Source organism: Paramisgurnus dabryanus, chromosome 13 (genome assembly GCF_030506205.2).
Source record: "Paramisgurnus dabryanus chromosome 13, PD_genome_1.1, whole genome shotgun sequence".
Lineage (NCBI taxonomy): Eukaryota > Metazoa > Chordata > Actinopteri > Cypriniformes > Cobitidae > Paramisgurnus > Paramisgurnus dabryanus.
Genome location: NC_133349.1, coordinates 30,680,164 through 30,696,354, shown reverse-complemented (window position 1 = coordinate 30,696,354; position 16,191 = coordinate 30,680,164). Strand labels below are relative to the sequence as shown.

The 16,191-nt window shown below is 36.5% G+C and overlaps 1 protein-coding gene across 1 annotated transcript in view; it reads left to right on the top strand.

The window, feature by feature from the left end:
* Nucleotides 1-5,383: 5,383 nt before the first annotated feature.
* The window catches only part of grik3 (glutamate ionotropic receptor kainate type subunit 3), a 135,343-nt gene continuing 124,535 nt past the window's right edge, over nucleotides 5,384-16,191 (top strand). The window contains exon 1 of the mRNA XM_065246343.2: nucleotides 5,384-5,989. Coding sequence (XP_065102415.2) covers nucleotides 5,887-5,989 — 103 coding nt within the window. The 5' untranslated portion in view covers nucleotides 5,384-5,886. The remainder of the gene's footprint in view (nucleotides 5,990-16,191) is intronic.

The window sequence follows — 16,191 nt, the reverse complement described above, 5'->3', positions numbered from 1 at the left end:
ATAGATTATTGATGCAGGCCTCTGACTCATGAGAGGAAGGAGATTGCAGAGATCTGACGTCCGGTCTGTCAACGGGTGAGTCCTGTTGGGAATTTCGAATAACAGCTGTGAACTCGGGCCATCAAATTCTCAAGCTACTGGGACATGATAGTGAGATGAGTAGTTTGTAGGCCCAGGAGAATGCCTTGATGTGTCACTGCTGTCCTGACTGAATCCTTGCTTGCTGAGTTCATTGTTGGCCAGTTCATTGAGTCAGAAAACAAACAGAGGATTTGTTTTGCAAGGACAAGGCATCATGATGATCAATTTCAACTAAAGGATTAAATAAACAGGAGAACAAATGAATGACTTGCAGGAGCAGGTGAATGGGATGAATTAGTAATAAAATCATTAATAAGGAAACAAAAAGGGTGAAATAAAGATGCCACAATGACAGTGGAGGCTAGTGATCAAAATAATAGCCATGTACTCCATAAACAAAGGTGATTAAAAAAAAGCTTATCAACAAGAAATCATAAAGATTTTGAGATTTTTAACAAAAACAAAAAAGTCTTAAATTTAGTACAAAAATTTTAAATGTGCCACAGAAAATTTTTATTTTTCATTCTACATTTAACTCTAAATTAATATTCTCTATACTCTTACTGTATATCCAACTGTTGTTAAACAATGAAAGAGCAGTAAAATCTTACTGGGTGATTTTCATGAAATCTAGATTTAGAAGGTGTCCAGCATCAGAATTTTTAAAAAGCCAATTTTTTTGCTCATATAAGATTAAGGTCTGAACTTACTATAACCATTATTTTTAGAGGATTTAAAAAATATATTTTTCTATAGAATTATTTAATTTTTTTAGATTATCATTATCAACAATTATCAATACCGCAACATGATATTACATTAATTATATGCATTTACAAACTCATGTTTCGGTAATGAGAACTAAAAAGTTGTCTAGGTACTATGACAAACAAAATATCAACTTTAATCTGGAGAGAAAAAATAAGAACTGCTTACCTGGTAGCCATCTTGAGTGTCACAGTCAATTATGTCCCTTACAACAATTTTTTATTTGAAAATGTTAGTTCCTTGAGGGCTTAAACAATGATTGTAAATTGTTGCGGAAGATGAGAAAATTGGTCTTGGACACATTTATATTCCTTATTATTGTTTCTACATTTACCAATGATCACCAATCCACATGTTTCTTTACTGTAAATGTTTATAGTATAACATGCACTGAAGCTTTTTATTTTTGCGATTTTTTTTTTAATTATAAATATTTCCATGTCAAAGAACACAAATCCAGTCATGGACACGTTGCGGTAATAAAAAATGTTCCCCTTAAATGTGGAAAAACAACAAAATTGGTTTGTATGATGTCATTTGAAATCATGTGCTAAATAGTACATGAAGAGATGTTTGTAACTGTATGCTTCTTATTTTGATACTCTTACTTTGCATTTACTTTTTTTATCAACATGTTTCATGACACCTCATAAATCAAATTTCGCGAGAATCCCTCTACTGGGATATTACACTGTTAAAAAATTATTTGCAAAAAATGTAGGCATTTTTTTAAAATAAGGTATCAAAGAAATGTTTTACAGTCTATCTAATGTTTTCATCAAACATATGAATTAATTCCAGACTACAAAATACTACAGTATTAGAGGTGCATAATGTCATTAATGAAGCTCACATGTCGCTCATGGGAATTTTAAACACTTCTTCTTCTTCACTCTCACCTACGGCATGCACATAAAACATGAGAAATGGAGGGACAGATAAGCTCAATAAGCAGTTATGTGGGCCTAATGTACTCACTGACACAGATCAAGTAGCACAAATAAAGACGGTAAGTGCTGTCCTCTGACAACAGCTTCTTCCCTTGTAGTCATGTATCGTTCTCCATCATTTTAATGGTTTGCAGTATTTCTTCAGTCCACTGGCCATTCACCTAGAATTAATCTTTGTCTCTGAGAACAGGCTGATTAGTGTTTAGCTGGGTTTTAAGAATGCTCCCTCTCATCGAATGCCTTGTTATGAGCATTCAAGAGAAACAAGGGCTTAGCAAGGGTTTTGGCAAAGGTTATGCAACACATACCTGGTCTGGTTCATTGCTCAATGGTCTTTGAACTCCTAATACATCGGTACTCTCAATAAATGCCTGAAAATAAAAACATGGTGAAAATAATAATTTCAATAATTTGGCCGTCATTAATAGCTTATCACGGATCAGAATTATTCTTTTGAACTCTTCGGCTGGCACTTCATTATGTTTCTTATGTCTTTTTAACTGTATTTAGTCTGGATAGAGGAAAACACGCAATGTGATGTTCACAGATGTTATAGCAAGCCTAGTTCATGTGTGGATTGTCTACAAGTTTCTGTTCATCTTTGTTACTTAGTAATTTAATAGCACAGTGTATTTTATATTTTTTTTGTTTATTGTTTTATTTAAGTCATATCAATTTGTCACTGTAATTGTGTTTTATGTTTATACGGCTTAATCGAGCTCTATTATAATTACATTTTTGCATTAGGCAATTCAAATGTCATTTAGATAGACTGGGTAAAGTCAGGCCAAATCATAGAATTACATCTCGTTTTTAGTCAAGCCATACATGAAGATTTGTAATAGATATTAAATAGGTAATTCAGGCATCTTACAAATGGATGATTTGCGTGATAACTCACAAGCCTTAGGTGGCACAGGATGGATGTTATCACTGCTAAACGTTTCCTGCAAAGTGTGAACGCCAGAGGCCATAATGAAAGCTGCTATTTAATCCAGGCTTAAGAAAACTCGATCAAAACAAGTTAACCCAGCAAATAGTATTAAAAGAGACATTTTTCAAATGCCAAGACTTTTCAAACTCAACAGTGTACAGTAGCTGAATAGAATCCACTGTGCACATATCTGTGCAATACTGCTCTTAATATGAGTCTGTGCTGTAAACATGCAATGCTTTGCTATCATCTGCTCTGCTGACACTATCCTTTACAGTCAGACTTTGCGTACGTTACAGTACACTGTAATTACTATGTACGAAATAGTAAGTAAAAAACTACGGTATGTACCTGTACAGCATGCACAACTATTCAAAGAGCTGCAACAAAAATCTTTTTTATCAAGCAGCTTAACTAAATAACTTACTGAATCATAAAACACATTAATGTTTTTGTGGATTTCATTTAAGGAAGTATTTCTTGCATCTGGTATAGATGATAGTTTTTTTATGTTTGGCTGAACTATCGTTTGAACCTGTTCCTGTCATCATTTACTCATGTTGTTCTACATGTTGAACACGAAAGATGTTTTGATAAATGATGGTAAGCACACAGTCACACAGAGACCTTTTGAATTTTCATGTTTGGGTGAACTGTTCCTTTTATGGTTATGCTCAGGCACATTCACGATATTAATTAGAATTTGATATTTAGTGAGAGCAACTAGTTTATACAAAACACCACAGAATTTATCAAATCCATCGAGGGTCAGCAGTGTGACGCAAATTTCATCATCAGAAGATTCTACGCCTGCCGTCAGATTTTTGTGATCGTGCGTACTTTGTCCATGCAGGTCGGTCAAGGTATTGCAATGTCACAAGGTGTCAAGGAAGGATCCTTGAAAGCCAGAATTTCGAGGATGTTACATCATCGACATCCATCGAAGGACTGTTCCAATGTCAAAGATCCTCCGAATTTCAACCAAGGACTGAGTCCTTCGTTCGAGAAATATCCCATTTTCAGGAAAGGATGCATATGTGTAGCCTTTGCTCTTCTCGCGCTCTGAAATCACCCACAATCCTATGCGCAGTGCTGAAAGCACACCTTTTCACTGATGTAATGACGCAATGACGTGCACTTGCTAGCCGTTTCCATTTACGTGATTTCCAAATGCTAAAGAGGAGCCTCACCTAGCCTCTGAAGGAAGTGACTTGTAAGGATCAGTCCTGCCAAGGTAGTATCCTTGACATTGAGAAACAGCTACAGTGTGCATGCGTCAAACATCTGTGTATGAGTACAAGTTAAGTAAAGCTATGCATTGCAAGGTTATAAATAGTTATTTTATAAAGACATTTAAAGGGATAGTTCACCCAAAAATGAAAATTCTGTCATCATTTACTCACTCTCATGTTGTTACAAACCTATATAACAACAATCTTCCTTTGTGTTCATTAGAACAAAGACATTTAAACAGGTTTGTAACAACATGAGGGTGAGAAAATGATGACAGCATTTTCATTTTTGGGTGAACTATCCCTTTAAGACAAAGCCACAATTTAATATTTCCATAAAAATTTTAATTAATTAAATATTTCCAAGAAACCATTTTGTTTTGTTTGACACTTTTTTTCGCTTCATTTGCCAAAATGGCTTAAATCAAAGTGAAATTATTTAAAGTTGACTACCATGTGATGTTAAAAAACTAATATTACTTTTATATAAAAAAAAATTAAAATTGCTTCTGTAAAATTGCTTCTGTCAATGATGGCATTCTGAGGTTTATTCTCAGTAACACAGCCGAGATATATATATAGATAGATATAGATAGATAAATAGATAGATAGATAGATATAGATTTGATAGATATATAATCATTTAACATGATAAATGTACCTAATAATAATAATAATAATAATAGTTACATCATCACAAATATTATTATTAATATTAATGCTTGATAATTTACACACTGAAAAAAATGATTCATTCAATTTACTAATTTTTTAAAGGTAAGTGGTTGCAATCAACTTATTTAAGCTACATTTAAACAAAAGTTTTTTATTTTATTTTTCTATATATTTATATATTTTTGTTTAATTGTTTCTTAAATAAATCGTTTACAACCTCTTACCTTAAAAAAAATTGTAAATTGAATGAATAATTTTTGTTCAATGTATATGAGATTTCATTTACAGATAATTAAACCAAATGCATTTTCATCTAGTTTGAACATTGTGTCTTAGTTTAAAGAAGCTAGAAAACGGTTTATCCTTGCAAAAGGTTTGTGAAAAATAAACTAATAAAATATTTCAAATCTATATTCTGTGTCCATATTTTTACTCGCATTACGTGGCAAGTAGCTGTTTAATAAGTGGGATAATGTACAGCCAGTAAGTTGATGTTTACCCTGTAGGCTGGCTGTACATTATCCTTACCACACCATAATGAGTAAAACATTGATATCTTTTAACATATCAGCATTTGGTATTTCCATCCTGACAGCAGGCATACACAAACCCTGACGATCCATCTGATTGGACAATATTGCGCAGAGCATCATGTGTGTTTCAGTGAAAATCTGACTTTTTCTGCAAATCAACATGCTCACTACTGTGACAAATCTGATTGCTTTTTGACTCAGAATTTGATGCGCCTTGATATTTTTTCTAAAACCCATAAAACTTACTGCTTATTTGCATGTTGAAAATGAAGAAAATTCAAGATCTTGAAAGAATAATTAAATGCCGATTCGTTCGTTCCTCACAAGAGTTTGTTTATGGGAGTGTGTGAAGGAGGAGACTGGAGTGTAACGTGAAGAGTGTTGCTCCTCATCCGGAGTGACGCGTGACTCCAGGCCGGTTGTTGCGGCAGCATCATCTGTAGGAGGAGGTGGAGAAGATAGAGGGGGGATACAGGGGGTACAGAGGGGTACAGGCACTCCTGCAGGCTCATTCCAGTAGCTCACAGGTACACGCGCACCGATCCGGAGCTTCGTCTGACTCGCGCAGCGCGCGCGCACGCACCTACTTACCGAAATTATTAAATTAAATAATGAATGGATCGAGCGCGTGTTGAGACAAAGTAGAATGAGAGTCGATGTGTCGCAGTCACTGAAGATTTGATGTTTGGACTTGTTTGTGGAGGTTTTCAGTCATGACGAACAGACGGGAATATGAGGAGTACTGGAGCGCGAGGATGCTCGTGTCTCTTCTCTGGATTCACGGCTCGGTCGGGATGCCGCATGTCATACGGATCGGTAAGAGAGTTACTTAAATCACTCATCTTCATCTGCCCTGGATCTCATACCTCTTTTATACGTCTACAAATGTTTTTCTTTTCCTCGTATGTTTGCTGGGAGTAAACGCATATATGCATTTGATGCACGAGCTGTGCGTCTTCATGTGAAACTTCACACAGCAGCTGTGATCCTGTCAACATTGAGCTGAAGTTTGTTTGTACGAAATTTGAGATCTCTCTCAGTCTGACCTGATCAGACATGGAGACAGAAGCCCAATATAGATCAATACAGTTTTGTGTGCACGCAGATGACATTTGACAAGCGGTTCGATACCATGCAGAAAAACGCAGATATGAATGACATAAGACGACATTAACATGTCCAGCAACCCACTTAAACAAGCAACAGATGTGTTATTTTACACTCAAACATGTTCAAGTGTGCATATATTTACTTAAGTTCTCTTTAGTTTAGAGTAGGTTTGGATGAAATGCAAATGACTTTAATGTTAAGCTGCTTAAGTTTGTACTAAAATGTTTCTGCACACATGTGTCGGTGTTGGTCTTAATAAAACAATGTTTTAGTTTTTTCCCCACATGTTCTGCTGTGGCTGTGATTGATGACTGTGGCTTTGACTTCGCTGACATTGTGCTGAAGATTTGTGATTTTTGACAGCTCACATCTATGTTTTTGTTGCTGCGGCATAAGTGGAAATGTTTTCTTAACAGTTGCTTTAATATTTCCACGGCACATTTGAAACAAACAGAATATGACAGGTCCTGTTTTTCAACTGACACAACTGAGTCAAATCAGCTCTTAAATGAAGTCTTGCTGTGGCATCTCTCTGTCTCTCTCTCAAACAAACATACATGCATACACGTTTTGCAGTTAAAGCCGAGCACATTTGGCGTACTTTTGAAGTGCTGCCTGTCTGAATCGCTTGTGTTTATTTGTTTTCCTTCCATGCGAAATTTGTGCATGAAATCAAACAAAAGGCTTCATGCACGATGGCATGTGTAAAGGCTTTCGGGTCCACCTTGTGCCCACCAGAGGTCTCACTGTTCACCGATGGGCCGGCGTGCAGTTTTGTTAGCTCTCTACTCCTCACATCGTAAGCATCGCGCCATGGAAATTCATTAGGGAGGCTTCTGTTGAAAGCGAGAGGGGAGACTGTGGAGGAGACGGAGTGTTAGGTGCTATGCATCCACTGGCTCAAGTGTAACACCATCAACATGGCTTGTGTAATGGTGGGCATCCACGGTGGACGTGGCTCCATTGATTTCACTGTTTTAACAACGCGCTACTCAGAGGCCAGATGGTCGATCAAACTCACTCCACAAGACAGTAAATGTCGAGGGAAAAAGCGTTTCTGCTGTGCCTGTGTGTTATTAGCTGTCTTGCCCTCCTGCTATGAAACCAAAATGGGAACTGCTTTAAAAAGCACATTGCGGTAGCTCATTACAGCATTCTGTTGTATGTTTATGATACAGTTTTGGGTGAAATCTGCATGCTTGGAACTGGTTTGACATGATAGAAATGTGAGAATATTGTTTAGGGTATTGGGAAGGCTGGACTTTCTTGCCAATACAGAAACGCATCACCAGAACTGCAAATAAGAGAATGTGTCCAAATGTGTCAAATACACCATGTATATGTACATGCACACTATTAGGACTGATACGACCTTCACCTGGTTTCAATGTGGTCAAGTTTTTCCTCAAATGTGACGTGAAAGTCGTCCAATCAGTGCAGAGCTCTGCATGTACAAAAACTCAATACCTTAAAATGTTTTGACTTTGGGTCTGGTTTGTATTTAGTACTTTAACTCAAATATTTTACCATTATATATTTTACCTCTAAACGTCTCTGCAGCCAATCGCATTTGGCTCATGTGTGTGTGTGAACATCTCAGCCAATCGCATTTGGCTCGCGCGCGCGTGCGTGTGTGTGTGTGTGTGAACGTCTCCTCAGCCAATCGCATTCCACTCGCGTGTGTCTGAACCAGAGGTCATGTTAACCGAAAATCTTGTGTCTTTGACAAAATATCTCAGAAATAACAGAAACTACTTAGAAAGGTAAAGACATAAAATCTAATAACAGTTAATCTGCCTTGATGCGTTTGTTACACACAGACCAGCACTCAGTTAATGTGGATCAATATGGTTTTAGATAGAGTACAGTAGAAAGTCATTTAAGTTTAGTTCAATGCAGATTTACGTATTTGTTGATATTTTAATTGCAATATTATGTTGTGATTTTGATTTGTTCATATTTGCCTGTTCAGGCACAAAGGTCACCTGTTTTACCGCCTCCGCTGTCACATTCATTCATCTGCTTCATGCGATGTTAATCATGAAATGTTTTGCACGGTGTCTGTTCATCTTTTTTTGCATGATTAAAAATGTGACATGTGCAGGAAAACAACAGCTATTAGTTATTATCATTCAAATATGAAATGATGGATAATAATTGATTATGATTTTACGACCCTGTCCTTCAAAATGACAGAGAATGAAAAGTCTAACTCGACCTCAGGCCTCAACGTCTGCGCAGCCAACCGCATTCTGCTCGCGTGTGCTTGAAAATCTCTGGATGTCACATACTGGATGTGTCTTGAAAAATAAAAACATTTGATTGACTGCCAAGAATTTTTTTGTAATCCTAATTTGAAGGAATTGACTTTATATCCTGTGACCTTCAGAGTGGATTGTTTTGAATTAAATTACCATTTGCTTGTCTTGTTACAGTGTGCAATATTGTGAAAGTAAATTTAAACAGTTACAAGCATAAGGAATTATTTTAACCCAATATCTCCTAAAACAAACAGTGAGGTTGATTATGAAATAATTTCTTTTTTAAATACAATTAAATATTTTTATTGTATATGTTTTTTTAGTTATTTTAAAGAAAGGTTTGCATTTCAGCCTGTGTCATCTCCTGTTTAGTTTTACAATGAATTAAATAAATTGAAGGCATTTAAATGAGAGAATCAGCGCCAGAGAAAGATTTATTGAAAAATCAATTGCTTTATCTACCTAAGAGTTACAATCACTTCATTACAGCCAGTTAATCATTCTTACACCTGATTTTATGGCACTTGTATCTGTTGTTTTTTCCGGTTTCACAGTTTTCACTTTATTTTAATTAGGATGTTATCGAAATCCCTGTATTTCACACATTTTTATAATGCATAAAATCTTCTTTTACATCATTTCTATACAAAAAATGCTTTTGACATAACAAGCACATGCTAGTTCCTGATAATATGCCTCTTAAAAGCGTGTGTGATGACTGAATTTCTGCACCACAGGAAGCAGAGATAAATTTCTAAAGAAGCTGACAACAGGAATCGCGTCAGTTCTCCCGCGTAAAGATGGGCGTCAGTTGAAAAGTAATATTTCATTTTAGCGCAAATTTGATGTATAAGCTGTCATGTTTGTGAGCTCAAACTGAATTTCTCCGACAGCGGCCCGGGGCTGGCGAGTCGATGCTCAGCGTGCGCGACAGGTCACAGAAGGGTCCGAACGCGTGCACGCACACATACACACACACAATGAATTGTGTATTGTGTGCACATTGCACATGCAGCTGTGTGATTTCACTGACGCTTGTTGTACACGCTCTTCCATTTCCCGAGTCAGCACACTTACGGCCTGCCGATTAGCTTCAGTGGTGGTAATGAGAGCGAACAGATGTCGGTTTTGTTGAAATCAAATGCTCTGTACTTTCTTATTTCAAATCAGTGTCACACGGTTTTTCTGGAGCTGACATCTACACACACACACACACTTGCCGCATAAACTCGATATGTACACAAAAGATTGTAATGAAAAGGAACCAAATGGTGCATAGTGAAATGCACTACATACAGTAGCATGATTTGATTTCATGTTAATACAGCAGACAATCTGAATCTTCTTCCCACACAACGTTGAAGCATAAATTTAAATCTGTAGATTGAATGTAATTACAAGAATCTGAGGGCATTGACATCTGTAAAGGGGTTTGAGAGTTGCTCTTAATAGCAGACATTGAGTTTTGCAGTGATTACCAGTGTGTTATCTCATCGCAGTCAATCCTCATATCTGCTCGAAACAGACAACAGTGTGACAGCATGAAAGCTTTACATTTGCTGTTGTTGTTTATTAGTGCACACTTTCCTCTCTGGTTCATCTCATCTAGGACAGAAATCATTTTCACCAATAGCCGAATAGCTATTCAGGCATTTGTAAAAAGAATGGCTATTTTCATCCAGATGATCATGTCCCAAACTCGTGCCATTAGAATAATCAGGTTGGGTTGATCAGAAAATGTAAAGACGGTGAGCAATGTTTTGATAGCATAGAAATCAAATGCTAAACGTTTCAACCTTTTAATAGCTTGTAGTTATCTCGGCATATTAAGAATTAAATCTTTCAATGACAAACTAAAATGATTATACCTCATTATTTCTGTAATTTAATGCTGATAATTTTCAATAATATTAAAGTCAATATATTGATTGTAGTAAAATCAATAATAGCACATATTGATAGATTTTCCAATACCGCTGTTAATCGCTACATTTTCACCACCTGTTTAAATCCCGATGACTTCACCGAGATACAATGGATCTCATTCACTAAGCATGCGTGTGCATGTATTTGTTCATAAAATATGCATTTGGATGTTTTAACTAACAAGTCATAAATCAACAAAAACTTTCATAGTACATTTTTTTTTCTAAATGTTTGCAAAACGTAGGAACAACATAGACCACAAGTAAGCAATAATCATGAACAAGGAAAGAACCCTATAATATATATATTCAATTTCAATTCAATTTTATTTATATAGCGCTTTTCACAATTGTTAATTATTTCAAAGCAGCTTTACATTAATAGATGTAGGAAAAGCATAGAAAAGCGAGCGTAGTAATAATGTAACGCATACAGTAAAGTAGTAAGTTAAGCCAAAGGTGGCGGACTCTCCAGGGGTTGAAGAAACCCTAGGAGAAAAACCCTCCTGGCTAGTCCGGGGGAAACTCATAGAAGGAGAAAAACCCCTGAGAGAGATACATATATATTTATATATATAAATACTATCGGGGTATGTGAACAGGTAAGTGAATTAAACTGGTTCCGCCGTTGGTCACTGGTCAGGCATCGGTTGGGCATCACGTTGAAGGACAGCCAGTAGATCAGTGTTGTGATGACCTTCACAGCTGCAGGAACTGGGTCTGTTTGTCTCATTGTCCTATGGGTCGAGGACGAGACAGAGAGAGAGAAACAGAATGCTATTAGCGTAGGGGCCATTCACATGTAATGCAAGTGTCATACAGTATTGTGGTTTAAGTCAGCTCGGTTCCAGACAGGCTAACTATTGCGGCATAAGTATATTACCCAGATAAGTTATGTGAGTGCTTTGTTCTAGACAAACTAACTAGTTCGGGATAAGTACATTTAATCCTTTGTTAAAGAATAATGTCTTAAGTTTAGATTTAAATTGATCGAAATATATCTGTGATATATATTTTATAAATTTTTTCCTTGTTTATGATTATTGCGTACGTGTGGTCTAAGTTGTTCTTACATTTTTGCATATATTAAAAATAAATTTTAGTATGAAAGTTTTTGTTGATTCATGATTTGATAGTTAAAACGTTGGTACGCACATTGTACGAACTAATTTGTGCATACGCATGCTTAGTGAATGAGACCAATTACTCTTATAAACATACATAGACACCACACTGGCCGCTGAATCATACAGCAACGCCACATTGCACTGCTCAAAAAACCCCCAAAAAGCATCACAAGTGTTTTTAGGATAAGCTTGACCTTCACGGTATGGCGGCACCATTGGCACCAGATAGGACTCCATGTGGCATTTGTGTGTGTGTCTTTGCATTGTTTATATGTTTAATATTACATGTCACCATACAGAAGTAATTGGATGCAGTCCTGTTGACTTAAAGATGTGTTTGTGTGTAATTGCAGGATTATAAAGATCAAGGCAAAATGAACAACATTGCAAGGAAATCAATGAAAAAATATCCCACGACAGAGACCTAATTCACTGACACGCAGGGTCTTCCCTTTCACCGCGAGCCCTTTACTGTTTTCAGAACAGATGGTGTTTTCATATCACACTACAACGCGTGTGCTCGTCAACGTTAGGTCTTACGGGAACATATGTTCTTTATACTAAATAATAAGATGACTAATCTTACACCGATGCAAACATAACTCTCCTTGGATGATGGCCAGTGGGCCAGAATCAAATAACACTCTGTACTCAATGAGCCCGTCTACAGAGACGCTGTGCGGTGTCCCTGGATGTGTGACCTTCCAAATATGACATAGTTTGTCAATGTAGTAGTTTTATGTGTGTGTGTCTCAGTTTTTGTATTGGGAGGTGACACACCAACAGACACAATCAAATTTCATGTTCCACCATTTGTCTTTATTATGTGCATCCGATTCCCACTCGCTCCCGTTAGACGGCCTCTGCTGGGAAGTCAAATAGAATTAACCCATCCAAATGGGAAAACTCTTGGCTTTTTCTTTCACTGTCATAGGTCACATCGACATGCAGAATACCGGACAGCCAGGATGAGACTAGACTGCATTACATCGTTTCTCAGTCATTCAAATGACAAAATAAGCGAGCAAACGCCGCTGCGTTCGGCTCAAACGGCAACTGAATAGCTGCCGCGTCTCGGCCTTTGAGAAGCTCTGAAAGGAGAAGGCTGGGCCAGGCAAAGCTTGGGAGATTCTTATTTAGTTTGTTAATTAGCTCAAACCTTTTGATCCCAATTTAAAAACCTGCCACGTTGCTGCGCTCGCCTCTTTTGTGCACTGCCCCAAGCAAAATAAAACTGAGCCTATTTCCCCCTTGCTTTTCAAAAAGCGTGCCATTCAGCTCTTCACATCCCCCCTCCCGTTTGATGAGAGCCATTTATCCTTCTGCAGACGTAGCCGGTGCCTCTAGAAACAAATGTAAGGGTACGGTCACCCGCTGCAATAATAATACAATGGCAGTCTATTTCATCAGGCATTGATAACGTTAAGTTATAAGCAATTATATGCAAATGTCAACCTAACATGAGAAATATTTTACTTTATTAATGTACTATAATAGAAATGTTTGCCTTGTTTATCCACCACATATGAGGTGTGCAACAATGCCTTAAAAATATATATTTTCAGCCAACCAGATTTCATGCTTTCAAAAGAGGGATCAAAGGCTCACTTTATTATACTTAATGTTAACAATAACCATTTTGTGAAAGATGGAGGCATGTCTCGTGTTTAATGCATATATTATTAGTTACAAATTAATACAGATAATGTCTTCATGGAAAAAATCATTTTGTTCAGCATCTTTACCATACTCCTAAGTTAGTACATGTTGATCTTTTGTAAGCCTTAAAACTTACTGTATGCTTCATTTTACTAAATCTTTATCTTAAACTTTACTCAACTAAACATCCATTACGTTAACATTTTATTCTCATTATGCCATATAAATGTTATATTATAGATAGTATCTTTGTTTTAAATAGTTTTAAATAGTTTAATTTAGCACTGCTGGACCTCAGTTTTCCAAATTTTTTGTTTATAAATAATCTGGCACTCCATTATATACACATCTGAGTCTCAATTAATCATTAAAAGATATTGGGTATTTTTGCATTTCACTGTATCTTCAACAAACCCAATAAATTGAGCTCACGTGGTGTCGTTTGCATACACTAGTATGAAAAAAGGCAGTATTTCTTTTCAAGTAGGTTGAACTTAATAAACGTCATCTTGCTTTAAGCATTAGCTTCATCACTTAACTCGTCCTGCAGCATCTTGTTTTCATCAAGAGGGCCTGTGTTTTGTGTCATATAAAGCTTATCTTATTTTGAAGCACTCTCATTTTGAAGCTTTAATGTTTAGTTTAAATTTGCCCATTGAATATTAGGTATGCGGTACTGTCGCACCATCAAAAATTATGATCACAAAATACAAAATTTTCAAATAATACAAATAACTTATATAATACAATGTAATGTAATATAATAATATTATATAATGTAATATATACAAACCATATTATGTCCATGCTAAATATGAAGAGTTTGGTTCCAAAACTCAATAAACGCCACTTTTGAAGAAAAAAAATTAGTTACTGCCAGAATCAGTATTATATCAGATCAGTATTAAAAAGTAAATTCTTAATTTTACGCAAAATCCAATATCCGCCGTGTTATTCTGTCATCTTTTCTCCCTTTTTCATAAAGCGCAATAAACGCCACTCCTCCTTTTTTACAGAGCGCAATAAATCCGTTCCAGAAATTACAGCGCACCATTCACACAATGTAAACAAACAATGGCGGCGTACACGGAGTCCTAGTTTTCCTCATCTGCTTTGTACTTCGTGATCAACAAACAAACAAAAACAAAATAATACTTTAATAGCATTGATAAACCTGTGATGGTTTTCTGTGACGGGAAAGAAACGTAAGCCATCAACATCTAATAATTTACGCAAGAGGCACTCGGAGGCACTCGGGAGACGGGTGCTTGTTTGCCCGGGCCGACAGCATCACGTTTCTGTCATGCTAACCCATTGACCCCAGGGGATCTTATGAAAAACTTTCCATAATTTTACTCAAAGTCAACAAAAATCGAGCAGGACCAAAACATTCAAACATGAAAAACGTTAAGCGACGACGTCAACTATAACCGCAGCAATGACAGTGTTCTTAATATGACAAAGTAAGTGTTTTGATTAATGCCTTCAATGTTTATATTTTTTATTAGTGTGTACAACTGTTCAACTAAATGAATATAACATGGCAAAGATGAATGCACATTTATATAGGCTATTAATTCAATAGATTTATAGCATTTTGAATAAAAACTTGTCATGGATTTATTGCATTTTGTGGAAAAAATAATCCGTTTTTATAATAAATCTTTGAAAGTCAAGTTATGGATTTGAATTTTTTATGTTTTTATAACCTGATGCTATGTGAAAGTTTGTAACAGAAAATAGTGGTTTTCATCTCGACACTTTCTTGGTATAGAAAACACGTTTTTACCGAAAGTTGTCAAAATGGATTTATTGCGTTTTGGAACATTGGAGTAAAAAAAATCGAAAGTTTTGCGTGCTCACTTTCTAAAAAGTTTAGTTTTGCGTGCATATGTGAAACTTTCTCGTGCGCATGTGAAGCTTTCGCTTCCACGTGCGCACACGTTCACATGTGGGTGCAATAGTTTCATGCGCGCACGCGAAACTAAACGCGATAGTTTCACGTGCGCACTCCATGTTCCCTTAGGGGCTTTGGTAAATCCAGATGGCAGACATTATTATATTTAAAGCATAATTACCAAACTGAAGCAACCATTTTGTCACAGGACGTCATAATTCAACAATCAGATCAAAAATGTATAATACTACACCACAGCACTGAACTGCACAAACATTTTAACACAAAAGTGCCTGGCCCTGTACTGACAGACACTCATTTACACAATGTAACAATGCCAATTTAAAATAAATGAAATAATGATAAAAATTAAAACCAGATTTTAATACCATTGCATTCAGGAAACTGTAAAAATGTATTTTTATTTACAGGGTGATAATGCATCTTCCCTGTCAAATTGAAAAATAAAATGCAGTTGATGATTTGACATTTTCTTTTCACTAATTGAAAGGCAAACATGAAAAAGAAACAGGAAATTAGGGTTGTGCCAATAGACCAGCAAAATCACAAGTGGTAATGTACACTGCTGGTGCTAACATGAGTACCCCCAGCCCTGGTGGTATCCATATACACCAGCAGTGTACATTTAACACTGGTGATTTTGATGTGTACTGTCAGATGGCCTTCATGACGATAGTTTGCATGTTTGCACAGTATAGTATTAAATTATTATAATGCTTTTATTATTATGATTATCATCATAGTTTTACATTCACATTCCCGCATAACCCACACTTGCAACACCAAAGCGCATTGCGTGCTTTTCCTCGCATGAGAGAGCTTGTGGGCTTCTCCTTGCACGAGAGAGCTTGTAATGCGCGTGTCTCTGACTCTTCCTCGGACCCAAGCTTGTAATGCACACAGCTCTTGCAAATTTCCTTGCACTAGAGAGGTTGTTATGCACGCAGGACTTTAAAACCAGTGAGAGAGTCTGGCAAGCAAGATATTTCAGAGCGCTTGGGCATCAGTGACGCGCTCG